Below are 12,074 nucleotides of genomic sequence, written 5' to 3' on the forward strand. Positions count from 1 at the left end.
TCATTCAATCAAAAGTTTAAAAAATATTGCGAAGTTCGTATAATTTTTAATTAAAAAGAAACCGGGGCTGGAGAATTTTCAATACAATAATTTCTAATGTAAATGAATACTTTCTATCTCAAAATAAATTTTTTTTTAAATTTATTGTGACATCATTAATGTACGTTAATTAACGTTAATTTAATTAAGTTTAAGCCAAACTTAATTTTTAAAAACAAAAGTGATATTTAAATTTATGATGTTTAAATTTGCGCTTATCTTATTAAGATTAGTGCAAATTAAGGCACCTTAGGTTTTACTTTTGCTTTGATATATAACAAATTTAAAGTTTTAAATCTCGTTTAAAATCAGAATAAGATTGATGCAACCGGACCTAAATCTCTTAACGTTTTGATTGCTACAAATGACGTCATACTGCACTTCCTGCCTTTTTTGTTCTGTCTTTTTCGAACACTCATCCTGTGTCCATCGCATTTTAAATACAAGAAGTGTACTATGACCAATAATCGCTTTCGGGACGATTAAAAAATCCATTACAATCGAAAATTTCGCTATTAAAAATATCTTTTAAAAAGGACGCCTTCGAAACGTCTTTCAGGCATGCGCGTTGCATTCGGGAGCAAAGCGCGCGTTTTTGCGCATCGCGGTTCACCACGTGAGATCAAAATTTATTGCAATAAATTGCAATAAATTGTAAATCGAAAATTTCGCTATTAAAAGTATCTTTTAAAGAAGACGCCCTCGAGACGTCTCTTGAACATGCGCGTTGCATTCCAAAGTGCGCGTTTTGCGCATCGCGGTTGGTTTTCACCAACCTAAGATCAACGATCTTCCTTACTTACGTTATCGATGGTGAAATCGCGCGGCATCTGTCCACGTCAGTTCGCCACGGTTTTGCCGACGAAACGTGGATCCGTGGAACGGCGGTTCGCTCGAAACCTCGTGGTGGTCGATGAGGGAAACGTTCACGCAGATGACAAGCCACCTGGACATTTCCTAGCGTAAACAAGGTAACCGATGCGCGAGATGCGGTCGCGCGAGTCGACGGAGATCACGCCGAGCGTGTGTGAACAGGTCGATAGTAATCGCGAAACCGCGATTAACGTATGTTGTTTTCTTTTTTTTTTTCGAGCAGCGTAACGAGATGCATTGGATACTGTGCGCGTTGATAATCGGATCGTTTGGATGCAAATACATCCTCGGTCAGGCGCAAAGGGTCGCGCCAGGTGTTCCGCCTCAGCATTACCAGCAGGTAACTTGTACTTTGTCGGTTTCATCAGCGATGACATATGGTTCTAAGATGCTTTGGCGGCTCGTGACGTGGAAGTCGATTCAAATCAGGAACCAGTAAAATTTCACCGCTCAGTTCAGTTTCCAATGTTTTAAGTAGTGAAAAGAAAAATCCATATTGTTCAGTGATATTTTATCTATCAACAAGCCCATTTAATGCCCGTTTCCATTAATGCAGATTAACTTTAATCTCAATTTAATTTACTCTATATTTTTCCAATTCCTAGAATTAAAAAAGGAGTAAGTCAAAGCAAGATTTAAGTTACTCCACATTAATAGAAAAGATAATGCTAATGTTGATGCTATTGTTTGATATCCCACTATGAAACTTGATGGAAACTTGATGCTAGCATAAAAGTCTTTATGTTGAATTACTTGACATGGTAACAGCTGTTATTAGTTCTCATATGTCGCATTATGATTATCTATTTGTTTTAGCCTGTTCAAGTACCACAACATGCGCAGCAAGTACCACAGCAACAAGTAAGCTATATTTGGATTGCATGAAACAGCATTGTCTATAATATTGCTATAATTTATGTTCGCTATTGGCTTTTTTCTTCTTCAGAATAATTATATAGTAGGATCATCTTTTGATTTGATTAATCTATGTCTTATTAAAACTCTGTCCAAGTATCAAGTACCAGCGCAGCAACAGATTCCTGTTCAGCAAGTACCGATGCAGCAAGTACCTATGCAACAACAAGTACCTGTGCAGCAGCAAGTACCCGTGCAACACCAAGTGCCTGTGCAGCAACAAGTGCCTGTACAACAACAGGTACCTGTACAGCCTGGTCATCAACCTCATGGGCATGGTCATGGGTCGCCGCAGATACTTAACGCTGGCAATATAGTGCATGAAAAAGAGTAAGTATTATCTGGATATATGTTTATATAGAAAATTAATAATTTATTTTAACGATAGTATTTCTTTCTATTAGTCATATTGCCGAACATGCCGAAATTCCAATAGATACCAGCAAAATGACGGATCAAGAATTGCAGTTTCACTATTTCAAAATGCATGATGCAGATAACAATAACAAGTTAGACGGCTGTGAGCTGATCAAATCTCTGATACATTGGCATGGTATGAAGGCTGTTTTAAATTTGTTATGTATCTCTTTTATCTTTTCTCGTGTAGTTATGAATTTATAAATGTTTTCGTAGAACAAGGCAGCCCGGATTCTGGTGCGCAAGGTAATAAACTGTTCAAAGATGAAGAACTAGTGCAATTGATAGACCCTATACTCAGCATGGATGATGCTAACAATGACGGTTATATCGATTATCCTGAATTTATTCGGGCCCAACAGAATGCTGCAGCTAGTGCGCGTACACAGTAGTGAAACAAAATTTAGTATGAACTGCGATTGAAACAGGGATTGTGAGAACGATACATGATAGAAAAATCTTTTATTATGGAGGTTTTATGATGCATTGTTGACATTGTGTCATTTATCTCATATGCATAATGAAGTAAAATTGATACTTGTGATAATTCTTTATCAATTTAATTGTGAGTTTTGAGTAAGAAAAATAAGGCAATGAACAAGACGAAATTCTTTCTTTTATATTTAGTATTACACACGCATAAACGCAACTTGAATAATCGTATGATTCAAGTTAATTTTGTTAAAAAAAATCAGAAATTCAGAATATATAAAATTTTTCCTTATTATATTTAATAAGATTAGTTTTACAATGTATTTATCACATATTGTTTAAGATTGTCATAATATGTTATTAAACTGAGTTTTTTGATACAACAGAACTTAGTTTTAAATGAGGATATTTTATATAAAAGATCATGCATTGTTAAATAAAGTATCCATTTACTAGTTATTGTTCATGTGTTAGGAATATAACCATGTATATACATACATCTTTAACACATCGATTAAATTCATTTCGTAATTTCATTAATTGCATTCAAATCATTTCAAAATATATTATTAAATATATTTCAAAATATATTATTAAAAATTAGGTAATATAGGAACATATAGGTACATAGAAAAATCCACAATAACAATAATTCATTAATTTATTGATTCTTGCACTTCTATATCAAAATGCTATTATCGCAAAAAACTTACAATTTTATACGTGAATAAGCACAGCATAACAAAGTTTTATCTTTAGACAATGATATAATTCTATTTAGACATTTTAATAATTTAATCATGGAAATACAACATGGTATGAAAATACGATGAATACATTTAAATGACTAGATTGCGATTAAATCTGAATATAAAGCAACTCCGTCACATTTTATAAATACATTCCATTAACCAGATAATCGGCATCGTGGGCAAAAGGTCCATGTCCACATCTTCCACGCCGTTTTACTACTCGCAATCGGCAAACAATTAAAGCAGCCGTGATTGTGGTCGCTATAAGTCCTAACGATAATGATATCACGGCACCTTTGGGCCTTAAAACATCATTTTCAATTATTTGAAGACGTTCTGCGATAACATCAGTTCTCTCATGTGCTTTTGCGTGCTCTTCGATTACAATTACAGTTTTATAGTCTGAAAAATTTTTAAGAATATATTATGAATCCTTTCTTAACATTCTATACGTTATAAACAGTTTATCGATACACTTACCCTTCGATTCTTTTGCTCGATTATGCTTGGTAATCACATTTGCCGGTAGAGTTGGTTTTTCAGTGATTTGTTTATTTGTTTTTACATGTGTCAATACTGGATGTATATTTGTTTTTTCTTCTTGTTTTACTGATTCTTTATTCTCGTTTATCAATTCATTTTTATGTTCTTCCGAGGTCTAGCAACAAAAATATTATTATATAGAAGTTCTAGAATAATTTAAATTGCAAAAAATATACTCACATCACAAGCGGGCGTCGTCGTAATTTTTGCAAGACTTTCTGCGTTATCTGTAGCCTGTTTATGTTGAGAACTGGGTGCGACAGATGGTGCAAATTGCACGGGATTTTCTTGCCAACTTGGTTTATTTAACAATGGAAAATGTGCTGGATACGGATGCTTAGAATCCACATATAGTCCTCTAACATAAAATAAAGTCAATTAAAAAATAAAATCTAATTGGTTAATTTAACAATAATTAGACTAATATTTTGCATTACCTATCTACTTCATTGTTTCCTATAACGCTCGGACCTTTGTGGTTAAATATATGTGGTTGTTCTAGAAATATTTACAATATACATTCATTCTGAATCTAATAACAAATATATATATATATACATGCAAAAAGAAGTTGTATTTTACGTACGTTCGTAGGGATTTATATTTTGTTCGCGAATAGTATTAGCAGGAATAAATGGATCCTTATTTTGTTCATACAGAGGTTGGTAATCCCATTGGTATCCTGACGATCCATAATTCTTATGTATCTGCATCTGCGGCACTTCCACTGATTGGCCAGGATATAGAACGTTTTGCGGCTGTGACATTTGATGAGCTAGATTTGATATGTCCCAAGTTTTAGGATTAATCTCTGGTACGGCAGGATAATATGGCGGAACAGGTTTATGCTGATTGACTATTTGCTGATACTGAAGAATATCAGCGGGCGGATTTGGTATTTGGATTAGTGGGGGAATTGTTGGTTTCTCTGTAGGGCATACGAGATCTGCCGCTTCATCTGAACCATCTGCGCACTGTGGTATGCCATCGCAAACATTGTATATAGCTATACAGTCTCCAGATGAACGACATTCGTACTGATTTCTATGGCAACCTATCATTAACAAGAGATTTATAATATTAATCTTAATATTTTCCTTTGATTAGAATTTGGAGATTTTAGAAAGTTTAAAATAATGCTAAACCTGGTTTAATTGGCATCGGTGTAGTTAATATTACTTTTGATATTTGCGTGACTATAGATTTTGCAGGAGTCTCAGTGAATCCATAATCTGGCGTAATCTCATTACTTTTTCTGAAATATGAAAAGATTCAATTTAATCATAAAGTCAAAGAAAAAAATAAATAAATAATTACAGTTAAATACCTAAGAGATTTCAACTCATGTTCTTGCTGAGATATCCTGACCTCTTCTTCCACCTGTACATTCTGTATGGGGTAACTGGTGCGTACTGCACTAGTATAATTAGCATGCCTCGTGAACTTGCACTTGAAATCATGCAGCGGACCACACTGGAAAAGATAACAGCTGCTCGGCTTCTAGAACGGACCAAACGACAGAATGACAAGCCAGCTCCGATGATCATTCCACAAAATTTTACTTATTAACACGTTGCGGATTACACTGATTATTATTACACTACGTCACCTTCTCCTCGAAGATGAATACATCGCACCGCTCAGTCTCGCAGCAATACTTGAGGCAATCCAACCTCGAGTCGACGTCCAACACGTTCAAGTATTTAGCACCCATGTCACGGGAGTCCTGGGTCCTGATGATCTTGTCCTTGTGGATGTCGAAGCTCTCGAGGCACATCTGATAATCGTTCGTGCTGCCGTGCCTCTTTTCGTTCGTTCTAATCGCGCTGTCGCTACACGCGTGTTGAAGAACCGCGACGATAACCAGAGGAATCACCCGCCGCATCCCGTCCAGCATCGTCATGCCTCCCTATGCATCACACTGACAAGTGCAAGGGTTGCGAGTGCAAGGGTTGCGAGTGTCCAGGTTGCGCGCGCTGTCGCTCGCCCGTATCACGATCGATAGTCAAATCTTTTTCCCGGTTCTTAAAAAAATTCATATCTTCCACGCAAATAAAGACAGCGATTCTTTTTAGATTCATTTTAAAAGATGAGGAACAGAACTCCATCGCAAGTATGCCACAATTCTCTAGTTTAGGCTTTGTCCTTCTATTCCTAATGCCCGTATCAAACTACCGATGAGAGCAGAGCCGATTGTTCCGATTGCCGATTCGTGTTTTAGATTAGAGTTTAAAGTTTAAGTTGGTCAATCAGCGTTTTTTATGATTAGTCCACTAAAAATCATAGCTGACAGTCGTCCTTCACAATTTTTGATAGTCTGATACGGGCTTAAGTCCATGAAATCTGAAGTCAAAATTTCAAAATTTAAACTGGCGAATCCAATATGGCGGACCAAAATGGCTGCGTTAGCAGAAAAGCAGCTTTGCAATTGTGTAAAATTTTTATTTTTATTTTATTTTGTGTTTTTTTAATATAATTAATTTATACATTTAAATTTGGTGAGAAACTAAAAACAAAAATCGATCAAAGTTAATTGCTAAAGTGATCAACACTTCATAAATTTAGAACTGACTTTTCCATCTTTGATTAATTTAATCGATTGATTATTCCATTGGGGCGACCTTCACCGGTCTCCTGTTAACCTTAATCGGCTGATTATCCCATTGATTAATTGACCAATCGCATTTGTCATTTTTGTTAACGACGAAATGCGATTAGTCAATTCCAATAGAGATAATTGGCCGATTAATACCCGATTACACCAACGTAGATTAACTTTAATCTCGGTTGTTCAGCTTACTCCTCATCTTTTTCTAGTTCTAAGAATTAGCCAATAAAATTAATAGGAAAGCAGCCCTATGAATATACCGCCCTCATTTACGATTAAATTTCTCCGAACTGAAAATCAGCAGGACAACGTTGGACAACAGATGGCGACAATGGCGGTGAGCGTGGCGGTACATACATACGCACAACGGAATGATTTCGCGACTCGACTGACGCACGCACGTACGCACGCAAGCGAGCAGGCGGATTACGTGACGCGGTGCAACGCAATCGGTGGGAACTCGTGACCGAGTCGAGGGAAAAAACAGGACATTCGACATTCGTTCGGCGAGGGAGAGCAACGTGCCGTCGTCTACGCTTGGTCATTCGCGCGTCGTTGTTATATAGGTTATAACACGCACGCACGCGAGAGTCAGGTTTAACAATCGACTGGAAGACAAAGAGCGAGCGAGAGAGCGAATAGGTGAGTGAGCGAGCGAGCACATGTTTAATATATCGACCTTTTGTTGTTTCTCGACGCGGAGCGTCCTCGCGCGAAACGGAGAAAGTGAGGTTAGGAGGGGGGGGGGGGAGGTGTCTTTTTCTCTCGTCGCGCGAAGCGCAAGGAGCTTTTCTCGCTTTTTTTTTTTTTTTTTTCGGCAATCCGCTTCTGAATCGTTCGGAAAGTTTGCGAATCTTCGCGCGCGACTCGCGCGGACTCGCTTCTCGATCGTCGCTCGGACATTTCACGCGGCGAGACGCGAAAGCGTTCGATCGAGAAGCGACGGTCGATCGCGAGGGACGCGTTTCTGGAGCACCCTGTATAACGCAGCGATAACAATACCGAGTATCGAGGCGCGGCGAAGGACAAGGCGCGCTTTTTGCGGCAGAAATAATGCGAAATCGGGATCGCGATGCGTGGAATCGATCGCGCTCTATCGCCGTTGCTTGAAAAGAAAAAAAAAAGGAAAAAAAAAGGAAAGGGGGGGAAGAGGATCGCCGTTGTCTTATCGCCTCGCGCATCGTCATAACGATATAATAACGAATCGACGCTGCGAACACTTGTCAACGTTTGTACTGGGAAAAATAAACTGGTAAAGGGGATAGATAAAGAGATAAGAAGTAGAAAAATAGAGATTAAGCGGAAGAAGAGCGAAGAGAAAGAGCGTCACACTTCGGCGACAAAGATTTCTGTGCGCGAGCGTTCGATAATACGATTTCAACGAACGAAATCCGTTTTTTTCATTTTGGTTCATTTTAATTTCCCGTGCCGTTGCGAGCAGGGTGAAAGTGCGGAAAAGGGAGAAATATTTTCCAGAGATTCTTTCTTTATCTTATTTTTCTATCTCGTTTAGAAGTGATAAAAGCAAGAAAACAATACATTTATTCTTTGTAGTCAGACTTGAATGTTTTGTTTTGTTTTTTTTTTCTTTCCTTTCCTTTCCTTTCTTTCCAATGTTCATGTATCTGTTTCGTTTTAAATCTAAAAATTTTAATTATGCCATAAAAAACAGACGTTGTATAAGGCAATAATAAAATGTGCCATAAAAAACACAAGGCGATATTTTTGCACGTTTTATAGTTATTGATACAAACTTGACGAAATACTGATCTGGAATAGACTGGTTTGGAGTTATATAATAATCATGGGACGTTTAATTTGCAGAGATAATTGCTATCGCACAATTATCATTAGTCATGACAACCGTGGAGTCTGATGAGAAACTGCCACATGTGGTATGGGACAGTACCTATACAGCAGCTACCGAAGCAACAGGGTTCATGTTCCCCCCTGGATTAACACCATTGGAATGCCAAATAGCTGGTCATCCTTTTGATGGTGAAAAACGCACTATTGGTAAATGCGATTCCAAACATTTATCCTTGTAGAACGACAATTACAAGAGTCATTTGAAAAGTTCGTGACTCATAGATGTTAAAATTATGTCTAATTTTTATTGTGTTGTAATGTGACAAAAAGAAAAACAAAAAAATATCAAGCTTTGAAGTAGTCTTTCATTATTTAATTGCAAATTTTTCAAATCTTTATAAATGTTTATATAATATTTATATAAATGTTTTAATAATATTTATATAATGCTTATATAAAATATAACAATGTAATAAAACATAAGTAAGCTAATAGAAATTAATACATTTTGCAAAATTGATAATGTGAAATTCGAAAATTGCAATATTTGGATAAATGAAGATTGATATATTTCTGGATATTGATGAAATAACGGATTTATTTATCTCTGATTTAAAATTAAACTAGCAATCGTAGGATTTCACTCTAATCTCTTATTTGCACGTGTTCTTATACATACTTATACCGATTACCAAGGTCAATTTATATGTGTTTATACCTGTTAGTCAATATGCCGAAGCAAGAGAGAAAAAAAAATATTTTATTTATTAATATAAAAATATTATTTCGATAGAATAAAAATTTGGTAAATTCGGCATTTATCTGATTAAACATATATGTTTGTTAAACACATATGTGATATAAACTATAAACACATGTGTTTTGGTAAACTTCATGAAGGAGTATTTGTGACTGCAGGTATGTTGGTATGCAGACGGACTGGTTATGTACTGAAACCGGCGACTAAAGCAATCCTTGGGGAAAGAGAAATTGGTTTCTATGAGAACTTGAAGACTTCTCAAGATCCTATCACAGAGCAACTAAAAAAATTTGTTCCACATTATTATGGCACGACGGAACTGCGAATCTTTAATAACCGTAAGGATTTTCTTGACTGTACAAATGACTCTTGAGTCTACAAATGTGATACAATGTCTCTGTGAATAAGACTGAATTAGCACTTAACTCTCTTAAAGTTGCGTACATTGCGCGCGCGCGCGCGCGTGCGCGCGTCACATATGTATCTGTATATGGGCATAGTTTATATATATATGTTATTGTAATTGCGATATAAAAATTAACTAAATCAAGCGTGAGATATGAATATAATATTGAATGGCTAGTTATTTATTCATCTGGACATCTTTTCTTCATCAAATCATTTTGTCCGCTAACAGGTACAAAGTTCCTCATGCTTAGAGATATTACAAAAGACATGGCCGAACCATGTGTAATGGATATTAAGATCGGTTATCGCACATGGGATCCTTTAGCCACGCCAGAGAAGAGAAAAACGGAAGAACTCAAGTACGCCGAATCGAAGCGTACTTATGGTTTTTGTATAACTGGTTATCAAGTGTATTCTCTCTCCACTGGACGATTAAAGAAATATGACAGAGATTATGGCAAGCAGCTTGGTGTCCTAGGCGTTGTACAAGGTATCTGCAAGATTTACGAATTTTAAAAGTTTATTTCAGAAGGCTACGATTAAGCCTTTAACTCATTGACGATCGAATTGAAATTCTAATATCAACGAAATTAATTTAAATTATATTAAAACATCGATGCAATTCCACGATTATGTCTAGGAAGAATATTTCCTTAGAAATCAGGAATATATAATTAGTATTACGTTTTAGTATTACGTTTTAGTCCTTCTATATATTGTTTATGTAATTTGAATTAAATCATACCATCAAGTATAATTTATCATTAATAATAAATTAATTGCTAGTTCAGTATTAACAAAACAAATTTTCATATTCTGTAATCTAGTAATAAGACCTTAAGATTTCCATTTTTTTGAAATCGCGTTAAAACTCTTCTTGTCTTCACACAGCGCTGGAAGATTTCTTGAACGTAAGATCTGGAGAGCCAGCCTGCCGGCAATTGGTCTCCGAACTTTTAACATACCTGTACCAGATTGAGCGATTCTTCAACATACAGAAGAAATATCGCTTCTATTCCAGCTCACTTTTGGTCGCCTACGATGCCCGATATTTGCGACAGCACTGTCCAATGTACGAAGGTCGCTTTAATTTTAACGCGCAGAAACGCATGTCCCTTAAAGAAAGCTGTATCGAAAATTTTTCTATGATATCTCCTTTTACATATTTGTCTAATTTGGAAGAGATTAGACCGAGACTCAGAAAGAGCGCAAGCGGACCAGTACCGATGCCATGCGAACAAGTACTTCAGAACAATTTGGAAGCCAAAGTGGATCGGTTATGTCGCTCCAGTCCGAGCAAGTTTTCACTTTTAAGCACACATACTATTAAGAAGAGGAATGATGAAAGCGCTCCAACGAGTAAAGAGTGCAAATGGGTCAAAGTAAAAATGATTGACTTCACGCACGTCTTCCCGGGGGATGACTATGATTTAGATCGGAATTATCGAGATGGCATCGTGACGCTAATCCAACTCTTAAGTAGGATCAAGAAAACCGATTGCTCGCATTGAAATTGTTTCCCTTATCGAGGAATGTATTACTTGTGACGATGTTCCCAGAACGGAGATTAAGAGAAGATAAAGACAAGAATATGTTGACGTGGCGATATGTCGTTCCTGTTATCAGATTTAGATATCAGAACGATGTATTGAGAGAAGAGGATATGATAAATTAATAGCAGCAAAATTTCTTGATAACAATCGTCAGGCTGAGAGGACACTGTTCACCATGTGAAACTATTGCCACATTTCTTTCTAGAAGAGAAACTGAAACATGAGGATAGCATTTCATATTAATTATAAAAGTTCGGAGATAGCAATTTGATACAAATTTGGAGCAATATGTTCATATTTCAGAGTTCAGATTCCAATAACAATTACTCGATACAGAATGAGAAGGACCACGCGTGAACGAGGTTTCTTCGCAAGACTTGAAATTGAGAGTCTAATTGGGAGCGTCATCGATTCTAAAATGAATTCCAGAAAATGTCTTCTCTAAGTAAAAATAATTAAGACTTTTGTACTTTGCCAAAAGAGTCGTAATGCGAATATAGAATATTCTAGAAATTTCGTATACTTGACTCTCCACTCTCTTTGCCGTGTGAAAGTTTTAAAAATTTAGAGTCAGATACAACAGAAAACAAGAAGATGGAGAATTTGCCTCACTCGAAATATTCGACAAGTGATTTCAAGTAATCTTCATACTATGACGACAATAAGTCGCATTTTGTAAACTCATGCCGTAATGATGAGAAATACCGTCATTAACTCTGCCATATTATATTTATGTTACGCATTACGTGATAAAAGTGCAGATTATTGTAATTGTAATAGCAGCAATAAATCATTACGATATAGGGCGCGAGTACTTATTGAACGTTCTATTTAACGTTTAACGAAGTAAAATCTAATTCATAGATTCTTAAGTATTTTGCATTTGCATTACAATTGCAATTGCAATGCATTTAACAATTTATTAATAACATAATTGTCCGCAATATTAGTAATAAAATGAGAAA

The 12,074-nt window shown here is 36.3% G+C and overlaps 3 protein-coding genes across 4 annotated transcripts; 2 read left to right on the forward strand and 1 right to left on the reverse strand.

Moving 5' to 3' along the window:
* Positions 1-827: 827 nt before the first annotated feature.
* On the forward strand, positions 828-3,135 carry LOC105427919 (multiple coagulation factor deficiency protein 2 homolog). Its single transcript, XM_011639916.3, has 6 exons — positions 828-1,010; positions 1,136-1,252; positions 1,729-1,773; positions 1,925-2,157; positions 2,232-2,380; positions 2,461-3,135. The coding sequence occupies exons 2-6, from the start codon at positions 1,145-1,147 to the stop codon at positions 2,634-2,636; spliced, it is 711 nt and encodes a 236-aa protein (XP_011638218.2). The 5' UTR covers positions 828-1,010; positions 1,136-1,144; the 3' UTR covers positions 2,637-3,135.
* A 184-nt stretch (positions 3,136-3,319) lies between these two features.
* LOC105427930 (uncharacterized) lies at positions 3,320-6,226 on the reverse strand. Its single transcript, XM_011639927.3, has 8 exons — positions 5,581-6,226; positions 5,299-5,471; positions 5,117-5,226; positions 4,558-5,025; positions 4,409-4,469; positions 4,152-4,329; positions 3,909-4,086; positions 3,320-3,830 (listed from the first exon to the last, which is right to left on the reverse strand). Exons 1-8 carry the CDS (start codon positions 5,872-5,874, stop codon positions 3,568-3,570), a joined length of 1,725 nt encoding a protein of 574 aa, XP_011638229.2. The 5' UTR covers positions 5,875-6,226; the 3' UTR covers positions 3,320-3,567.
* A 681-nt stretch (positions 6,227-6,907) lies between these two features.
* Positions 6,908-11,912, forward strand: Ipk2 (Inositol phosphate kinase 2). Of its 2 annotated transcripts, none has more exons than XM_011639936.3 (5): positions 6,908-7,221; positions 8,404-8,595; positions 9,307-9,486; positions 9,786-10,046; positions 10,448-11,912. In XM_011639936.3, exons 2-5 carry the CDS (start codon positions 8,436-8,438, stop codon positions 11,065-11,067), a joined length of 1,221 nt encoding a protein of 406 aa, XP_011638238.1. In that variant the 5' UTR covers positions 6,908-7,221; positions 8,404-8,435; the 3' UTR covers positions 11,068-11,912. The 2 variants fall into 2 exon arrangements, with proteins under 2 accessions (XP_011638238.1, XP_088941112.1); XM_089084986.1 differs by lacking the exon at positions 6,908-7,221 and adding an exon at positions 7,648-7,831.
* Positions 11,913-12,074: the final 162 nt, after the last annotated feature.

The sequence above is a fragment of the Pogonomyrmex barbatus genome, unplaced genomic scaffold (genome assembly GCF_055798465.1).
Source record: "Pogonomyrmex barbatus isolate J1 unplaced genomic scaffold, ASM5579846v1 scaffold9, whole genome shotgun sequence".
NCBI classification, from domain to species: domain Eukaryota; kingdom Metazoa; phylum Arthropoda; class Insecta; order Hymenoptera; family Formicidae; genus Pogonomyrmex; species Pogonomyrmex barbatus.